Raw genomic sequence first — 14,028 nt, 5'->3', positions numbered from 1 at the left:
ATGTGTTCAATAAGATTTCTTCAATTTGCAATTAATTTGTAATGTTAATCGATATCTTATCATTATTTCATTCAATGTTTTAAGACAACTTTCTTTTGTGTTTCTTCTGTGTGAGTGAATCATCATCTGTCATTAGTTTTTCTTCTTATTAATAAACTTTTTTTATATTATGTAGTTCAATGTTTTAACAGAATGTACAACATCGACAAATTTAATTGTGACTTCTCATTAAACATAAAAAGGACAAAATTTTAATGCTTGTATTGCTGAAGAAGACTTCAAAGAGACTCGAAACGTTCAAAGATTATTGGATAAAGTTCAAGAATTAATTTTGCTTTCTAATTAACACGATAACCCTGGTTTTGAATTCTTTTTTTTTTTTATTTAGAAAAGTCTATTGTGAAAGAGTATTTCTGAGATATTTCTGAAAACTTTTGTGCTATGAGTTTATTTAAAAATCATTTTAAATATAGCAAGTAATTTATTAATTTCTCTAAAATAATGCGTCAAATTTTCTCTAAAATTATACATAAGTAAATTCATTCGCTTAATTTACTATTACTACGTCACCTTTTTGATAACTTAGAAGGGCGTACGCCTTTTCTGAGAAAAAATTTTTTAAACGGTTTAATTAGAGGATAATGATATTGACTATTTCTAAATGACAAAATATCGTAGATTTTCTTAACTTCTTCATAAACTGATAAATCGGCAATTTCTTCAATTGAGCTCTTTTCCGATGACGTGGATATTACATGTATCGAAAATTTACATCGATCCTTACTATGTACATTTTCCTAGAAAATTTTACATGATAGAAGTACTATATTAACGTTTCAACTACTAAAAAAAGTTATTTTTCTCAACAATTATATCTCATAAAAAAATCGTTTTATATTTTCTATTTTTACAATAAAACATTTTTCTTACGAAATAACATTAAATAATAATTTTGTATTCAAGAGTAAATTGATTACCTTAAAAAAATTAAGTAATTGCTGCCGTGATATCGTCTTTAAGTAAGCCACTTCAATATTGACTCGATCGAAGTTATATCGTTGGGTTTCAATCTCATTCCAGTACAAGTCACACCTTGCAGTCAAATTTCCTGGTTTTACCGAAAGTAATGTAGCTAGAGCTTTCTTATTTTCTTCAAATTGTTCTTCTGTCATAGTAGATATGTGATTCTAGAATGTAATTATTAGTAATATTAACTTTAATAAAAATATAGCCTTGTATTATTACACAAAGAATTAGGTAATATAATTGATTATAATATTATAAGATATTGTGTGATAAATGTAAGAAAAGAAATTGTAGTTCCATTAATCAATGCATTAATATATGACCCAAACAGTTCACTCAAATCTTTGTGACTATTTAACATAAGATGAATGTATTAGAAAACAACACGGACATTATCCATTAAAAAACGATCCTAAAAAAAGTACTTATAAACTTAATATTGACACACATTGTAAACGAAAGCATATTTTTTTATAGTATAATTGACATATTTCCGATATATTAAATTAACAAGAATTTCATTCACTCATCGTGGGAGTTACGTTTTAAAACACATTGTTATTACGGTACTTGTTGACTTACTCATAAATTATGTCATGTATTTTAACATTAAAAAACATTGAATATCAATTTAACACATTTTTAAATAACATAATCATTATATTAAATTAACACTCGAACATGTTAAAAAATTTAACATAAACCGTTAACAAGAACATAAGTGAATTTCAACACAAATATACAATATTTTTTACTACATAAGATATGATTATACTTACCAACATCGAGTTTAAAAATAAATTAATTCGTTTTTCGACATATTGCGGGTGTTTATTACTCTGTACAACGATTTGCAAGCCTTGTGCTACACACCATTCACGTGCATCACTAAATACTGTATAGCCTAATTGTTCTTTAGTTCTTAAAGTATCATAGCAAGGTTCTTTAATAATTTGTGCTAAGAGCTTTAAGAGCATATTCGACTCTGTTGATTGTAAACCAGTTGGATAATATACCAATGTACAAGAACTTTTATGGAAATTATTTTCTGCTTCAAACAGAAAGTGGCAACCTGTAAAAACGTATGACATATTGTTACAAATTGTTGCATACTACATCATATAAACAATATTAATTAAAAATCTAATCTAATTTCTAAGATAAAAATTTTATTATAGTTAAAAAAATGACTTTAATTAAAAACAATTAATTTTGTGTTACTTCTATTTTAATCTATTTTAATATAAAAAAGGAATACGCTTCATATATTTCTTTTCTATATTAAAATAGATTAGATTGTTCATTTTCATATTAATAATTTTTTCTACAATAAACCTAGCATTTATATGAAACTGTTAGAAAATAGAAATAATAAAATTTTTCATGTTGAAATTCTTTAATGGTCAATTGTACCAACTCTACTTTAACTGTAAAGAAGGAACTTAGAACTCTGTTCCTCTCTACTTCTCTCTCGGATTTAAAAAAAATCCATGGAGTAGAAAGGAGATCAAATTCAAGCAGCCGGTTGTAAAAAAGGATCGATTCAAGCTTCGGAAAATAATTTTATGGAAGAATCCGAACAGATCCGAGTAAACCTGTCGGGAAAAACTGTGAACTAGAAAATTTTATCAACAGTTTTTGTGCGCTCGCTAGTATCAGGTATTTGAAATTTAAGCTTATTGTATACCATGTACATTTTAATTAAATAGAATAACATTTTATATAAATTGGAATTTCCGTAACAAAAATAAAATGTGTATATATGTTTATGTGTAATGCACATTATCATGCAGTTCAGACAATATTTTCAATTTTGTTTTTAATATTCTCGATATACATTTTTCGAAATCGTGTTTTAAGGCTACTTTAAATTCTTGAATTTGATCTTTTTTTTATTCCGCGAGAAGATTAAAGTAACGTTAGTGTAATTGGCATAAGCATATTAATTTTTTTCAAATTATCATGAATGAAATTTGGCCATGTTACATGCTTACCATTTTCTATTTTAATTTCACGGGGCAATATTAGTTGCTGTTCTAACAAGGGTATTATGTTGGGCACTCCAGTTGTCAACTTAGACTCAATTAATTTAAGTATATCTGTAGCTTCCGTTACGGTCACATTACCATGTATTAAGCACTCGACGTGCACCTTACTGAGTAGCTGTGGTATAAACTGCCGGAGTCCGTCGACATTTAAATCTATCACAGAATAAATAATATAATCAGAAATATATCATAGAAATATTAAGTATATATGTTATATATCAATAATATGCGCTGTAATCGTGCTTAAAACTAAAAGAAATTAAAAAAAAAAAAAAAGATTTTTTACAAGAACAAAGTAAAAGTACAAGTTCTCTTTTATGCTTACAGATAGTAGTTTCCAGTAATTCTTCGTTGAGCCAAGTTTGCTTTGTTAATAGGATTAGAAGATAATTGACAGCATGTTTATGAGGCTGTTCAGCAACACAATTTTTCAAGTTCCTGATATACTGTAATAATTCTACATAAATATGTTATTTAATTAAATTAAAAATACTGATTGTATTTATTGTACGTACATTTTCCTTTAAGATTTTAAATCTCCTTGGATCAACTTCAAAATTTATCATTTGATCCATGAGTTTTTCTAACAGGCCACGTTGTTTGTCATCATAACCATCTATAGAGAGCTATCAAAAGTATTGATATTTCTTTTAAATTATGAATATATTTTTATAAAACAGTTGATAAACATTATTACATAGGAATAGAATAGAGCATATTTACGAATAATAAATTAGAAATGATTTATGAATAAGCATTTTATGTATATGTATATGTGAAATAGCATTTGTTTTAAACATTATTAATGTTAAACCAAACTGGACAACTTATTCAAAAAACATTGAAATTTATTTAAATAATATACATTATATTTTATTATTATTATTATTATTATACAAATATATATATGTATACTCACTCTTATTCCATATTTAGAATTACCAAGTTTCCATTGTAAACCAGCTAAATCTGCAGCATATGTATATTCGTCAAGAGAATCACGAAACAGATATGTAAACATACGAATGTAATTGTAACTAAGGGGATCCATAGAAGCAAATGGACTAGGAATTAGAGACAAAACAAACATTGTGCATAATTATAGAAAATATATTTTTGTTATAAGAAATTATATTTTATTCTCATCTTTAAATGACAATATTTTAAGAATCGTAATTGCAAGATTAAGTTTATTTTTCTTAAGTAGTTTCAGTAATAACCAACTTATTAATATTATTGGGGATGCAAATTATAATATCTACAAATCTCATTATATTGTGGATTAATAATAAAAATAATTTTAATTACCAGAATATGTCAAAATTACATTTTAAAATATTTTAGAATTATATATTCCATTAGAGCAGCAACATATATTTCACGATTACTTAATACATACCTGAAGAAATCGAAGATCATCTTAGCTTTAGGCACAAGAAATTCATCGTCCTTTTTGTACCAAAGTCTTACAAATGATGTATCCTCCAAAATAATGGGAAACTTTTCAATCTGTAAAATTTTACTTGTTAATATATCCATTGATATGCAAATATATACATAATGAGATCACATAAAATGGATTAAAGAACCACTTCATGTACAAAAACATGTCAACGCCAAAATTATTGCATCGCATTCTTTTTATTTGTATCACGATCTTTTAGCTTTCTGTTGTGTCAACTAATCTTTAAATATGTGCATGGCATATACTTCCGTAAAGTTAGTACAAAAATATATATTTAAACGCACTTTACATATACTTATTACATAAAAACTATACATGTGTAAAAAAAAACAGAATTTATTTTAAATTACTCTTTAACATTAATTAAAATCTATTTTGTATCAAATTTCAAGGTATAGTTTATGCTTCATGGAGATTTTGTTAAGTATCACAATGTAATAAAAAAAATTAATATACAAAAAATAATATTTTTAATTACGTTAGTTTGCGGCTTGATATCAAGTGTAGTTGTTATAAATTTATTCCTGGTAGGCAATTTCAGGACGTCGTTAAAACCAGAAAAATTCCAAATGTCCATTATTTTTTTGGATACCTTACTTTCTTACATTTAGTGCCATACAACTTTCAATTTTATTAGCTATATTTTCGTATGCTTTTGCAGTTATGTGAATCCTTACATTTTGCGGGATCAAATATTCCATTATTTCCTCGATTAAGTCCGGCCGCCATGCAGATACCGCGCAACAAAATTCATTCATGGGGATTACTTGCAACTCTAGAACCTTATATTTCACATAAGTAAGAGGCAAAGACTTTTCTTTTAAACGAAAGTGTGTATTTTCAATATCTTCATATTCCTGCAAATGTACAAAATGCATTTCATATTTAATATACGATATTGAAGTACAAAATGTCTGGTAAATTGCGATAGCATAATTTTCCGGACATTCGACATAAAATTATAATTTATTTCATCAATTACATCGTAGATCCATTTAATTGGTCCTTTCAACTTAAGCATATTGATATATTGAAACACCAGTAGAACAATATCTTCGATATGCTTAATAGCTTCTGCGGTCAAATCGACATAAATATTGAAAATATTGAAGCCTCTGGCGGAAGAACGTAATCCGGATTCTATTAAGTTACACCATCCTTTAGCTTTCAAAGCGGATAATAATGAGCCTTCTCCGTTATGTTTAAGCAAATAAGAAACGTAAAATACAGGCTATATTAAAAAATTAAGAATAAATGTAAAAAAATATATACGTACATACACATCACACATATACGCATACGCAATGTACGCACACTGACACACATACACAAAATGTTCCATTTTAATTTCCCCAGTCAAATATCTCGAAAAATATGAAAAATATAGAAAAATGTTTCCAATAAAGGTTGAACGGTTTCGAGAAGAATGTATTTTGGTCAAGTTAGTTTTTTTGTAGATGGAGGCGTCAGAAAGATATACTGATCGTCTCTACTGTTTTAAATGGAATTGTATGTTTTTTTATACAATATGATATTCTTCTAGTTATTCTGCATATAAAAGTATTAAGGTAGTGACATCAAAAAAATCAATAGTTTACGAGTTAGTTAATATTTTATGTCAATATGTGCCATAATAAAATGTAAAATATCTCGTCCCATTCGAAACCGTTCCACTTTCATTTGAAACATTGTTCTATATCTTCCATATTTTTTAAGATATTTGTTTGAAGAAATTAAACTAAAACATCTAATATTTCGTTAACTATTGCGAAAATTGTAAAATGAGAACTTTCTGTCTCAGTTTAGTCAGCTCAATATATTCACGAACTCTGTCAGAATTATCGGACCTCCTGTATGTATGTACATGTGACAGTATGTACTCCCCGCCCCTCTTAATAATATTGTAAGGTAATATTGTTAAAAAATCAATTCTTTCTTTTTATTTCAATTATTATATAATCTGAAAATTATGTATTTACTACATGGAATAGCACTTTACGTGTAATAGAAAATAATTCATTAGGTTATTTTTACGAATCTTCGTGCAATTACAAATTCATCTTTTATTGGGAAATCCATAAGAAATTGTCACTAATTTAAACACAGGAATATTTACATAATCCGGATTATGTCATTTCGTGATAAAAACCAGTAAACTTATGTAAATTTCTTGCAATATCTGACATATTTGGAATTGCGGATGTGAACAGACAACATTTTTATTCGAAAATCAAACGATACTATGAAATAAAAATGCTTATATAACCAGATTTCATATTACCTTAAATTTTATGCCAGTTAAAGATTAATTTGTATATGTCGATTATGATGTAAGCGTATGTACTTTTTTGGACATAATTGGAATATTTAGCAGAATTCCCTCATGAACTATCATTAACATGTGTTCAATAAGATCTTTTCAATTTGCAAATAATTTGAAATGTTAATTGATATCTTATATTATTATTTGATTTAATGTTTTATGATTACTTTCTTTCGTATTTGGAGTGAATCATCATTTGTCATTAGATTTTGTTCTTATCATTCTTCTTCATTATTTTTAAAAATAATGCGTCAAATTTTTTCTAAAATTATACGTCTGTAAATTCATTCGCTTAATTCACTATTACCTTGTCACATTTTTTTAACTTAGAAGGGTGTACGCCTTTCCTAAGAAAACATTTTTCAAGCGGTTTAACTAGAGAATACAAAGACTGACTATTTTTAAATGACAAAATATCATCGATTTTCTTAACTTCTTCATCAGTTGATAAATCAGCAATTTCTTCAATTGTGCTGTCAGATGAGCTCTTTTCCGATGACGTGGATATTACATGTATCGACAATTTACGTCGATTCTTACTATGTACATTTTCCTAGAAGATTTTACACGATAGATGTACTATATTAATTTTTCAGCTACTAAAGTTATTTTTCTCAAAAGTTATATCTCATAAAAAAATCATTTTATATTCTTTATTTGTACAATAAAACATTTTTCTTGTGAAATAATATTAAATGATAATTTTGTATATAATTCAAGAGTAAATTGATTACCTTAAAAAAATTAAGTAATTGCTGCCGTGATATCGTCTTTAAGTAGGCCATTTCAACATTGACTCGATCGAAGTTATATTGTTGGAATTTAATCTCCTTCCAGTACAAGGCACACCTTACAGTCGAACTTTTTGGTTTTTCCAGACGTAATACAGCTAAAGCTTTCTTATTTTCTTCAAATTGCTCTTCTGTCATAGTAGATATGTGATTCTGGAATATAATTATTAGTAATATTAACTTTAATAAAAATACAGCCTTGTATTATCACATAAAAAAATTAAGTAATATATTGATTATAATATTTTACGATATTAAGTGATAAATGTAAGAAAAGAAAATGTTGTTTCATTAATCAATGCATTAATATGTGCATAATTTTGTACACTGTTGATAAATTTATGAATCGATTGGATTATTGATCATAATACATGTTATATGTCCCAAACAGTTCACTCAAATCTGTGTGACTATTTAATGTGAAATAAATGTGTTAAAAAAACAACACGGACATTATCCATTAAAAAACGATCATAAAAAAGATACTTATAAACTTAATAGTGACACAGATTGTAAACAAAACTATATTTTTTAGTATAATTAACATTTATGATATTGTAAATTATTTATTTGATTCAGTCGTCTTGGAATTTACGCTTTTAAACATTGTTTTTATGTTATTTGTTCACTTACTCATAAATTATATCATTTTGGCACTAAGAAACATTGAATATCAATTTAACACAACATTTTTTAATAATGTAATCATTATGTTAAATTAACTCTCAAATATGTTAAAGAATTCAACACAAATGGTTAACAAGAACATAAGTAAATTCCAACATAAATACACAATATTTTTTACTATATAAGATATGATTATACTTACCAACATGGAGTCTAAAAATAAATTGATTCGTTTTTCGACATATTGCGGATGTTTATCACTTTGTACAACGATTTGCAAGCCTTGTACTCCATCCAGTATATGTATATTAGTAAATACTATATAGCCTAATTGCTCATTAGTTCTTAATGTATTAAAGCAAGGTTCTTTAATAATTTGTTTTAAGAGCTCTAAGAGCACATTCGACTCTGTTGATTGTAAACCAATTTGATAATATACCAATGTACAAGAACTTTTATGTAAATTATTTTCTGTTTGAAACAGAAAGTGGCAACCTGTAAACACATATCATATATTGTTACAAATTGTTGCATACTACATCATATAAACAATATTAACTTAAGATATTATCTTATTTCTAAGATAAAAATTTTATTATAAAAAAATGACTTCATTAACAAATAATTTTCTGTTACTTCCATATATTTCTTTTTTATATTAAAATATTAGGTTGTTCATTTTCATATTTTTAAATTTTATGTATAATATACGAGGGTGGATCAAATATAAACCGGAATTTTACAAATACTTTTCTTAGCCAACCACGAGCGCTCTCACAGTGTAGGTTCTTGTAGTGTAGTGTATCAGGAGTGGGGAAAACGCTTGGTGAGCTGTTTGACTCAGTCAATTCGCCAGTACAGCTATGAGTGAGCAACAGGTTCCAGCGTCCGTTGCACAACGGGTTATAATAAAGTTTTTAACTAAGGAAGGCGTTAAACCGTGCGAAATTTTGACTCGATTGAAGGTTCAGTATGGGGATGATACTCTGTCTAAAACTCAAGTGTTTGATTGGGCCAAAAAGTTTAAGAGTGGACGAGAAAGTGTGGAAAACTTGGAGGATTGCGATTTGACAACGATCAAGATGTTGAGGAATTCGTGCGCAATTGGTTGGTGACTCAACTTCAAAGTTTCTACGAGCAAGGAATTAACAAGCTTCCAAACCGCTGGGAAAAATGTGTAGAGCGTGAAGGAGACTATGTAGAAAAATAATCAACAGTATTTTTGTATTGTTTTATAAATAAATAAATATTAAAAAAGAATTCCGGTTAATATTTGATTCACCCTCGTACCTACATTTATATGAAATTGTTAGAAAATAGAAATAATAAAATCTTTCATGTCGAAATCCGTTAACGGCCAATTGTATTAACGTTAACTTTAACTCTAAATAAGGAACTTAAAATTCTCGACTTCTCTCTCGGCTTTAACAAAATCCATGAAGTAGAAAGGAGACCAAATTCAACTGGTCGTGAAAAAGTTGGATCCATTCAAATTTCAAAAAATTATTTTATGGGAGAACAGATCTGAGTAGATCTGTTGGAGAAAATTGTGAAAAAGAAGATTTCACCAACAGTTTGAGCACGCTCGCTAGTAACAGATGTTAGAAATATTAAGCTTATTGATCCATTCTCATTTTAATCAAATAGAATATTATTGTATAATATTTTATACAAATTAGAATTTCCGGAATAAAAACGTGCATATATTATATGTATATATGTATTCCGTGCACATTATCATGTAGTTCAGACAATATTTACAATTTTCTCTTTTATGTTCTCGACGTACATTTTTCGAAGCCGTATTTTAAGGCTACTTTAAATTCTTGAGTGTGATCTTTTCTTTATTCCGCGAGAAAATTAAAGTAACGTTAGTGCAATCAGCATAAGCATATTATTTTTTTCAAATTATCATAAATGAAATTTGATTATGTTATATGCTTACCATTTTCCAGTTTAATTTTACGGTCCAATACTAGTTGCTGTTCTAACAAGGGCATTATGTTGGGCACTGCAGCTGTCAACTTAGACTCAATTAGTTTAAGTATATCTGTAGCTTCCGTTACAGTCACATTACCATGTATTAAGCACTCGACGTGCACCTTACTGAATAACTGTGGTATAAACTGCTGGAGTCCATCGACATTTAAATCTATCATAGAATAAATAATATAATCATAAATATCTTATAAAAATATTAATTGTACATTAATACGTAATTGTGTCAAGAACTAAAAGAAATATAGAAACGAGCGAAAAAAAATAATTTTTTACAATACAAGTTTAAAAATACAAGATTTTTTTATGCTTACAGGAAGTAGTTCTTAAGAAGTCTTCCTGGAGGAATGGTTTCTTTGTTAATAGCATATCAAGATAATAGATAGCATGTTTATAAAGCCTTGTAAATCTTAATTCTTTCAAATTGCTGATGTACTGTAATAATTTTACATAAATATGTTACTTAAGTAAATTAAAAATATTGATTGTATTTATTGTACGTACATTTTCCTTCAAAATTTCAAATCTCTTCGGATCAACTTTAAAATTTATCATTCGATCTATGATTTTTTCTAACAGGCCACGTTGTTTGTCATCATAACCATTTATAGAGAGCTATCAAAAGTATTGATATTTCTTTTAAATTATGAATATATTTTTATAAAACAGTTGGTAAACATTATTACATGGGAATAGAATAGAGCATATTTACGAATAATACATTAGAAATAAATGATTTATGAATAAAAAATTTATATATATATGTGAAATAATAATTGTTTTAAACATTATTAATGTTAATAACAAATTGAACAATAACTTATTCGAATAAACCTTTAAATTTATTGAAATAATATACATTATATTTTATTATTATTATATATATGTACTCACTGTTATTCCACATCTAGAATTAAAAAGTTCCCATCGTAAACCAGCTAAATGAGCAGCATATGTATATTCGTTAAGAGAATCACGAAACAGTTTAATAAATATATAAGTGTAATTGGAACTAAGGGTATCCATATGGGCAAATGGGCTGTAAATTAGAAACAAAACTAACATTGTGCAAAATTATAAAAAATATTTTTTTATTAAGAGAAATTATATTTTATTCTCATCTTTAAATAACAATATTTTAAGAATCATATTGTAATTGCAAAATTAAATTTTTTTTTTAATAGTTTTAGTGTGATAATCAATTTAATATTATTATATTTGGGAAGCACATTAATATATACTAATCTCATCATATTATGCATTAATAATTAAAATATTTTAGTATTACATATTTGATTAGAACAGTAACGTATTTTTTACAATCACTTAATGCATACCACCAGAAATTAAAGTTCATGCTTGCTGTAGGCGTAAAAAATTCGTCGTCTTTTTTATACCAAAGTCTTACATATGATGTATTCTCCAAAATAATGGGAAACTTTTCAATCTGTAAAATTTTATTTGTTAATATATCCAAATATGCATATATCCAGATATGCAAATATATACATAATGAGATCAAGTACGATAGGGCAAAGGACCATTTCATATACTAAAACAAGTCAAAGCCAAAATTAATGCATTTAATTTTCTTCATTTATATCACGATCTATTAGTCTTCTGTTGTGTAAACTAATCTTTAAATATCGGTATGGCATTTTACTTTACTTCTGTAAAGTTAGTACAAAAATATATATTCAAACGCACTTCACATATAATTATTACATAAAACGATACATGTGTAAAAAAAAACAGAATTTATTTTAAATTACTCTTTAACATTAATTAAAATCTATTTTATATCAAATTTCAAGGTATAGTTTACGCTTCATGGAGATTTTGGTATTAAGTATCATAATGTAATCAAAAATTAATATACAAAAAATAATATTTTTAATTACGTTAGTTTGTGGCTTGATATCAAGTTTAGTTGCTATAAATTTATTCTTGGGAGGCAATTTCAGGTCGTCGTTAAAACCAGGGGAGTTCCACATGTCCATTAATTTCTTGGTTACCTTCACTTTCTTATATTTAGTGCCATACCAACTTTCAATTTCATTAGCTATATTTTCATATGCTTTTGCAGTTATATGAATCCTAACATTTTGCGGGATCAAATATTCCATTATTTCCTCGATTAAGTCCGGCCGCCATTCAGAGTTCGCACAATAAATTTCATTCATGGGAATTTCTTGTAACAGTCGAGAGTTAAATTTCACACAAGTAAGAGGCGAAGACTTTCCTCTAAAACGAAAATTTATATTTTCAATGTCTGTATATTCCTGAAAATGTACAAAATGCATGTTATTTCATATTTAACATATGATATTAAAGTACATAATGTCTGATAAATTGCGATAGCATAATTTTCCGCATATTCTACATAAAATTATAATTTATTTCGTCAATTACATCATAGATCCATTTGACTGGTCCTTTCAACTTAAGCATATTGATATACTGAAACACCAATAGAATGATATCTTTGATATGCCTAAAACCACGTTTGGTGAAATGGATTAAAATACTGAAAATACTGAAGCCTCTGGCGGTAGTACGTTTTGTGGATTTTATGTAGTGACCCAATTTCTTAGTTTTCAAAGCTGATAATAATGAACCTTCTCCTTGATGTTCAAGCAAATGAGAAACGTAGCGGTCAGGCTATATTGATAAATTAATTAACAATAAATGTAAAAAAAGTACATACGTACACACACGCACACTCACACACATACACAATGTATCCTATTTTAATTTCCCTAAGCAAATATCTCGAAAAATATGGAAAATATAGAAAAATGTTTCAAATAGAAATGAAACGGTTCTGAGAGCGACGTATTTCGATCATGTTGTTTTCTCTCTAGATGAAGGCGCTGAAAAGATATAAATATTATCCCTACCTTTTTAAACGGAATTGTATGTTTTTCTACATAATATGATTCATTTACGGTCCAAGCGTTGCAAACATTTTTCTAATTATTCTGCGTATAAAAGTATTAAGATAGTGATATCATAAAATCAATAGTTTATGAGATATTTTACACCTTATTCTGCCACATATTAAATAACTCGTTAACTTTCTATTTTTCAGTAATTGTATTTTAATATTGTTATGAACAGAGTAATGAAGTGAATCAGTTGGAAAGAAAACACATATTCTTGCTTATTTAAAAAATTATCCATTTTGCATATACTTACCAGTACTTATTTATTTAAAACTACTCAGTGTATTTCCTTCCAACTAATTTATTTCATTATTCTGTTCATGAAAGAATTAAGGAAAGAAGTAATAATATCTCAAAAAGTTATTAGAGTTTACGAGTTATTTAACATTTTATGCAGAATTGTGCGCGTTACTTCAAAAAAATAACTCGTTGCCATTGCCGTTACTTGAAAAGTAATGATTCGATACTTTTTTTTACTTTTTTTTTATAATTTTAAAGTAGGTTATTAGATTTTAAAATTACATTAGCTGATAATTAATTTAATACTAAATATGAAATAAATATTTAAACTTGAAATTCTCCACTAATTTGCATATAGAGCAAGTTTTTTTCTATATTAAACTTGCCTTTTACTAATTCTTTATTTCATTTAGATAATATCGTTGTTTCAATGTACTCATGTTTATAAGAATTTAGATTAAAGAGATAATGGATTAAACTTTTCAACGTTAATGTTCCTTGGTGGAAATAAATTAATGAAATCTTTAGAACCACTTCAGTATAATTCATAATGAAATGATTCAAT

The 14,028-nt window shown here is 26.9% G+C and overlaps 1 protein-coding gene across 1 annotated transcript in view; it reads right to left on the bottom strand.

Annotated features, from left to right (window-relative positions):
* Nucleotides 1-566: 566 nt before the first annotated feature.
* The window catches only part of LOC108752370 (insulin-degrading enzyme-like), a 16,890-nt gene continuing 3,428 nt past the window's right edge, over nt 567-14,028 (bottom strand). The window contains 21 exon segments of the mRNA XM_018493173.1: nt 567-797; nt 978-1,187; nt 1,806-2,098; nt 3,021-3,227; nt 3,400-3,520; nt 3,590-3,700; nt 3,994-4,138; nt 4,474-4,583; nt 5,018-5,135; nt 5,137-5,396; nt 5,522-5,770; nt 7,170-7,415; nt 7,597-7,806; nt 8,483-8,775; nt 10,226-10,432; nt 10,593-10,713; nt 10,783-10,893; nt 11,173-11,317; nt 11,616-11,725; nt 12,180-12,560; nt 12,691-12,939. Coding sequence (XP_018348675.1) covers nt 567-797; nt 978-1,187; nt 1,806-2,098; nt 3,021-3,227; nt 3,400-3,520; nt 3,590-3,700; nt 3,994-4,138; nt 4,474-4,583; nt 5,018-5,135; nt 5,137-5,396; nt 5,522-5,770; nt 7,170-7,415; nt 7,597-7,806; nt 8,483-8,775; nt 10,226-10,432; nt 10,593-10,713; nt 10,783-10,893; nt 11,173-11,317; nt 11,616-11,725; nt 12,180-12,560; nt 12,691-12,939 — 4,128 coding nt within the window.

This window comes from Trachymyrmex septentrionalis, unplaced genomic scaffold, assembly GCF_001594115.1.
Source record: "Trachymyrmex septentrionalis isolate Tsep2-gDNA-1 unplaced genomic scaffold, Tsep1.0 scaffold60, whole genome shotgun sequence".
Lineage (NCBI taxonomy): Eukaryota > Metazoa > Arthropoda > Insecta > Hymenoptera > Formicidae > Trachymyrmex > Trachymyrmex septentrionalis.
The sequence above is the reverse complement of the archived record's forward strand: the minus strand, read 5'-3'. Positions and strand labels throughout refer to the sequence as shown.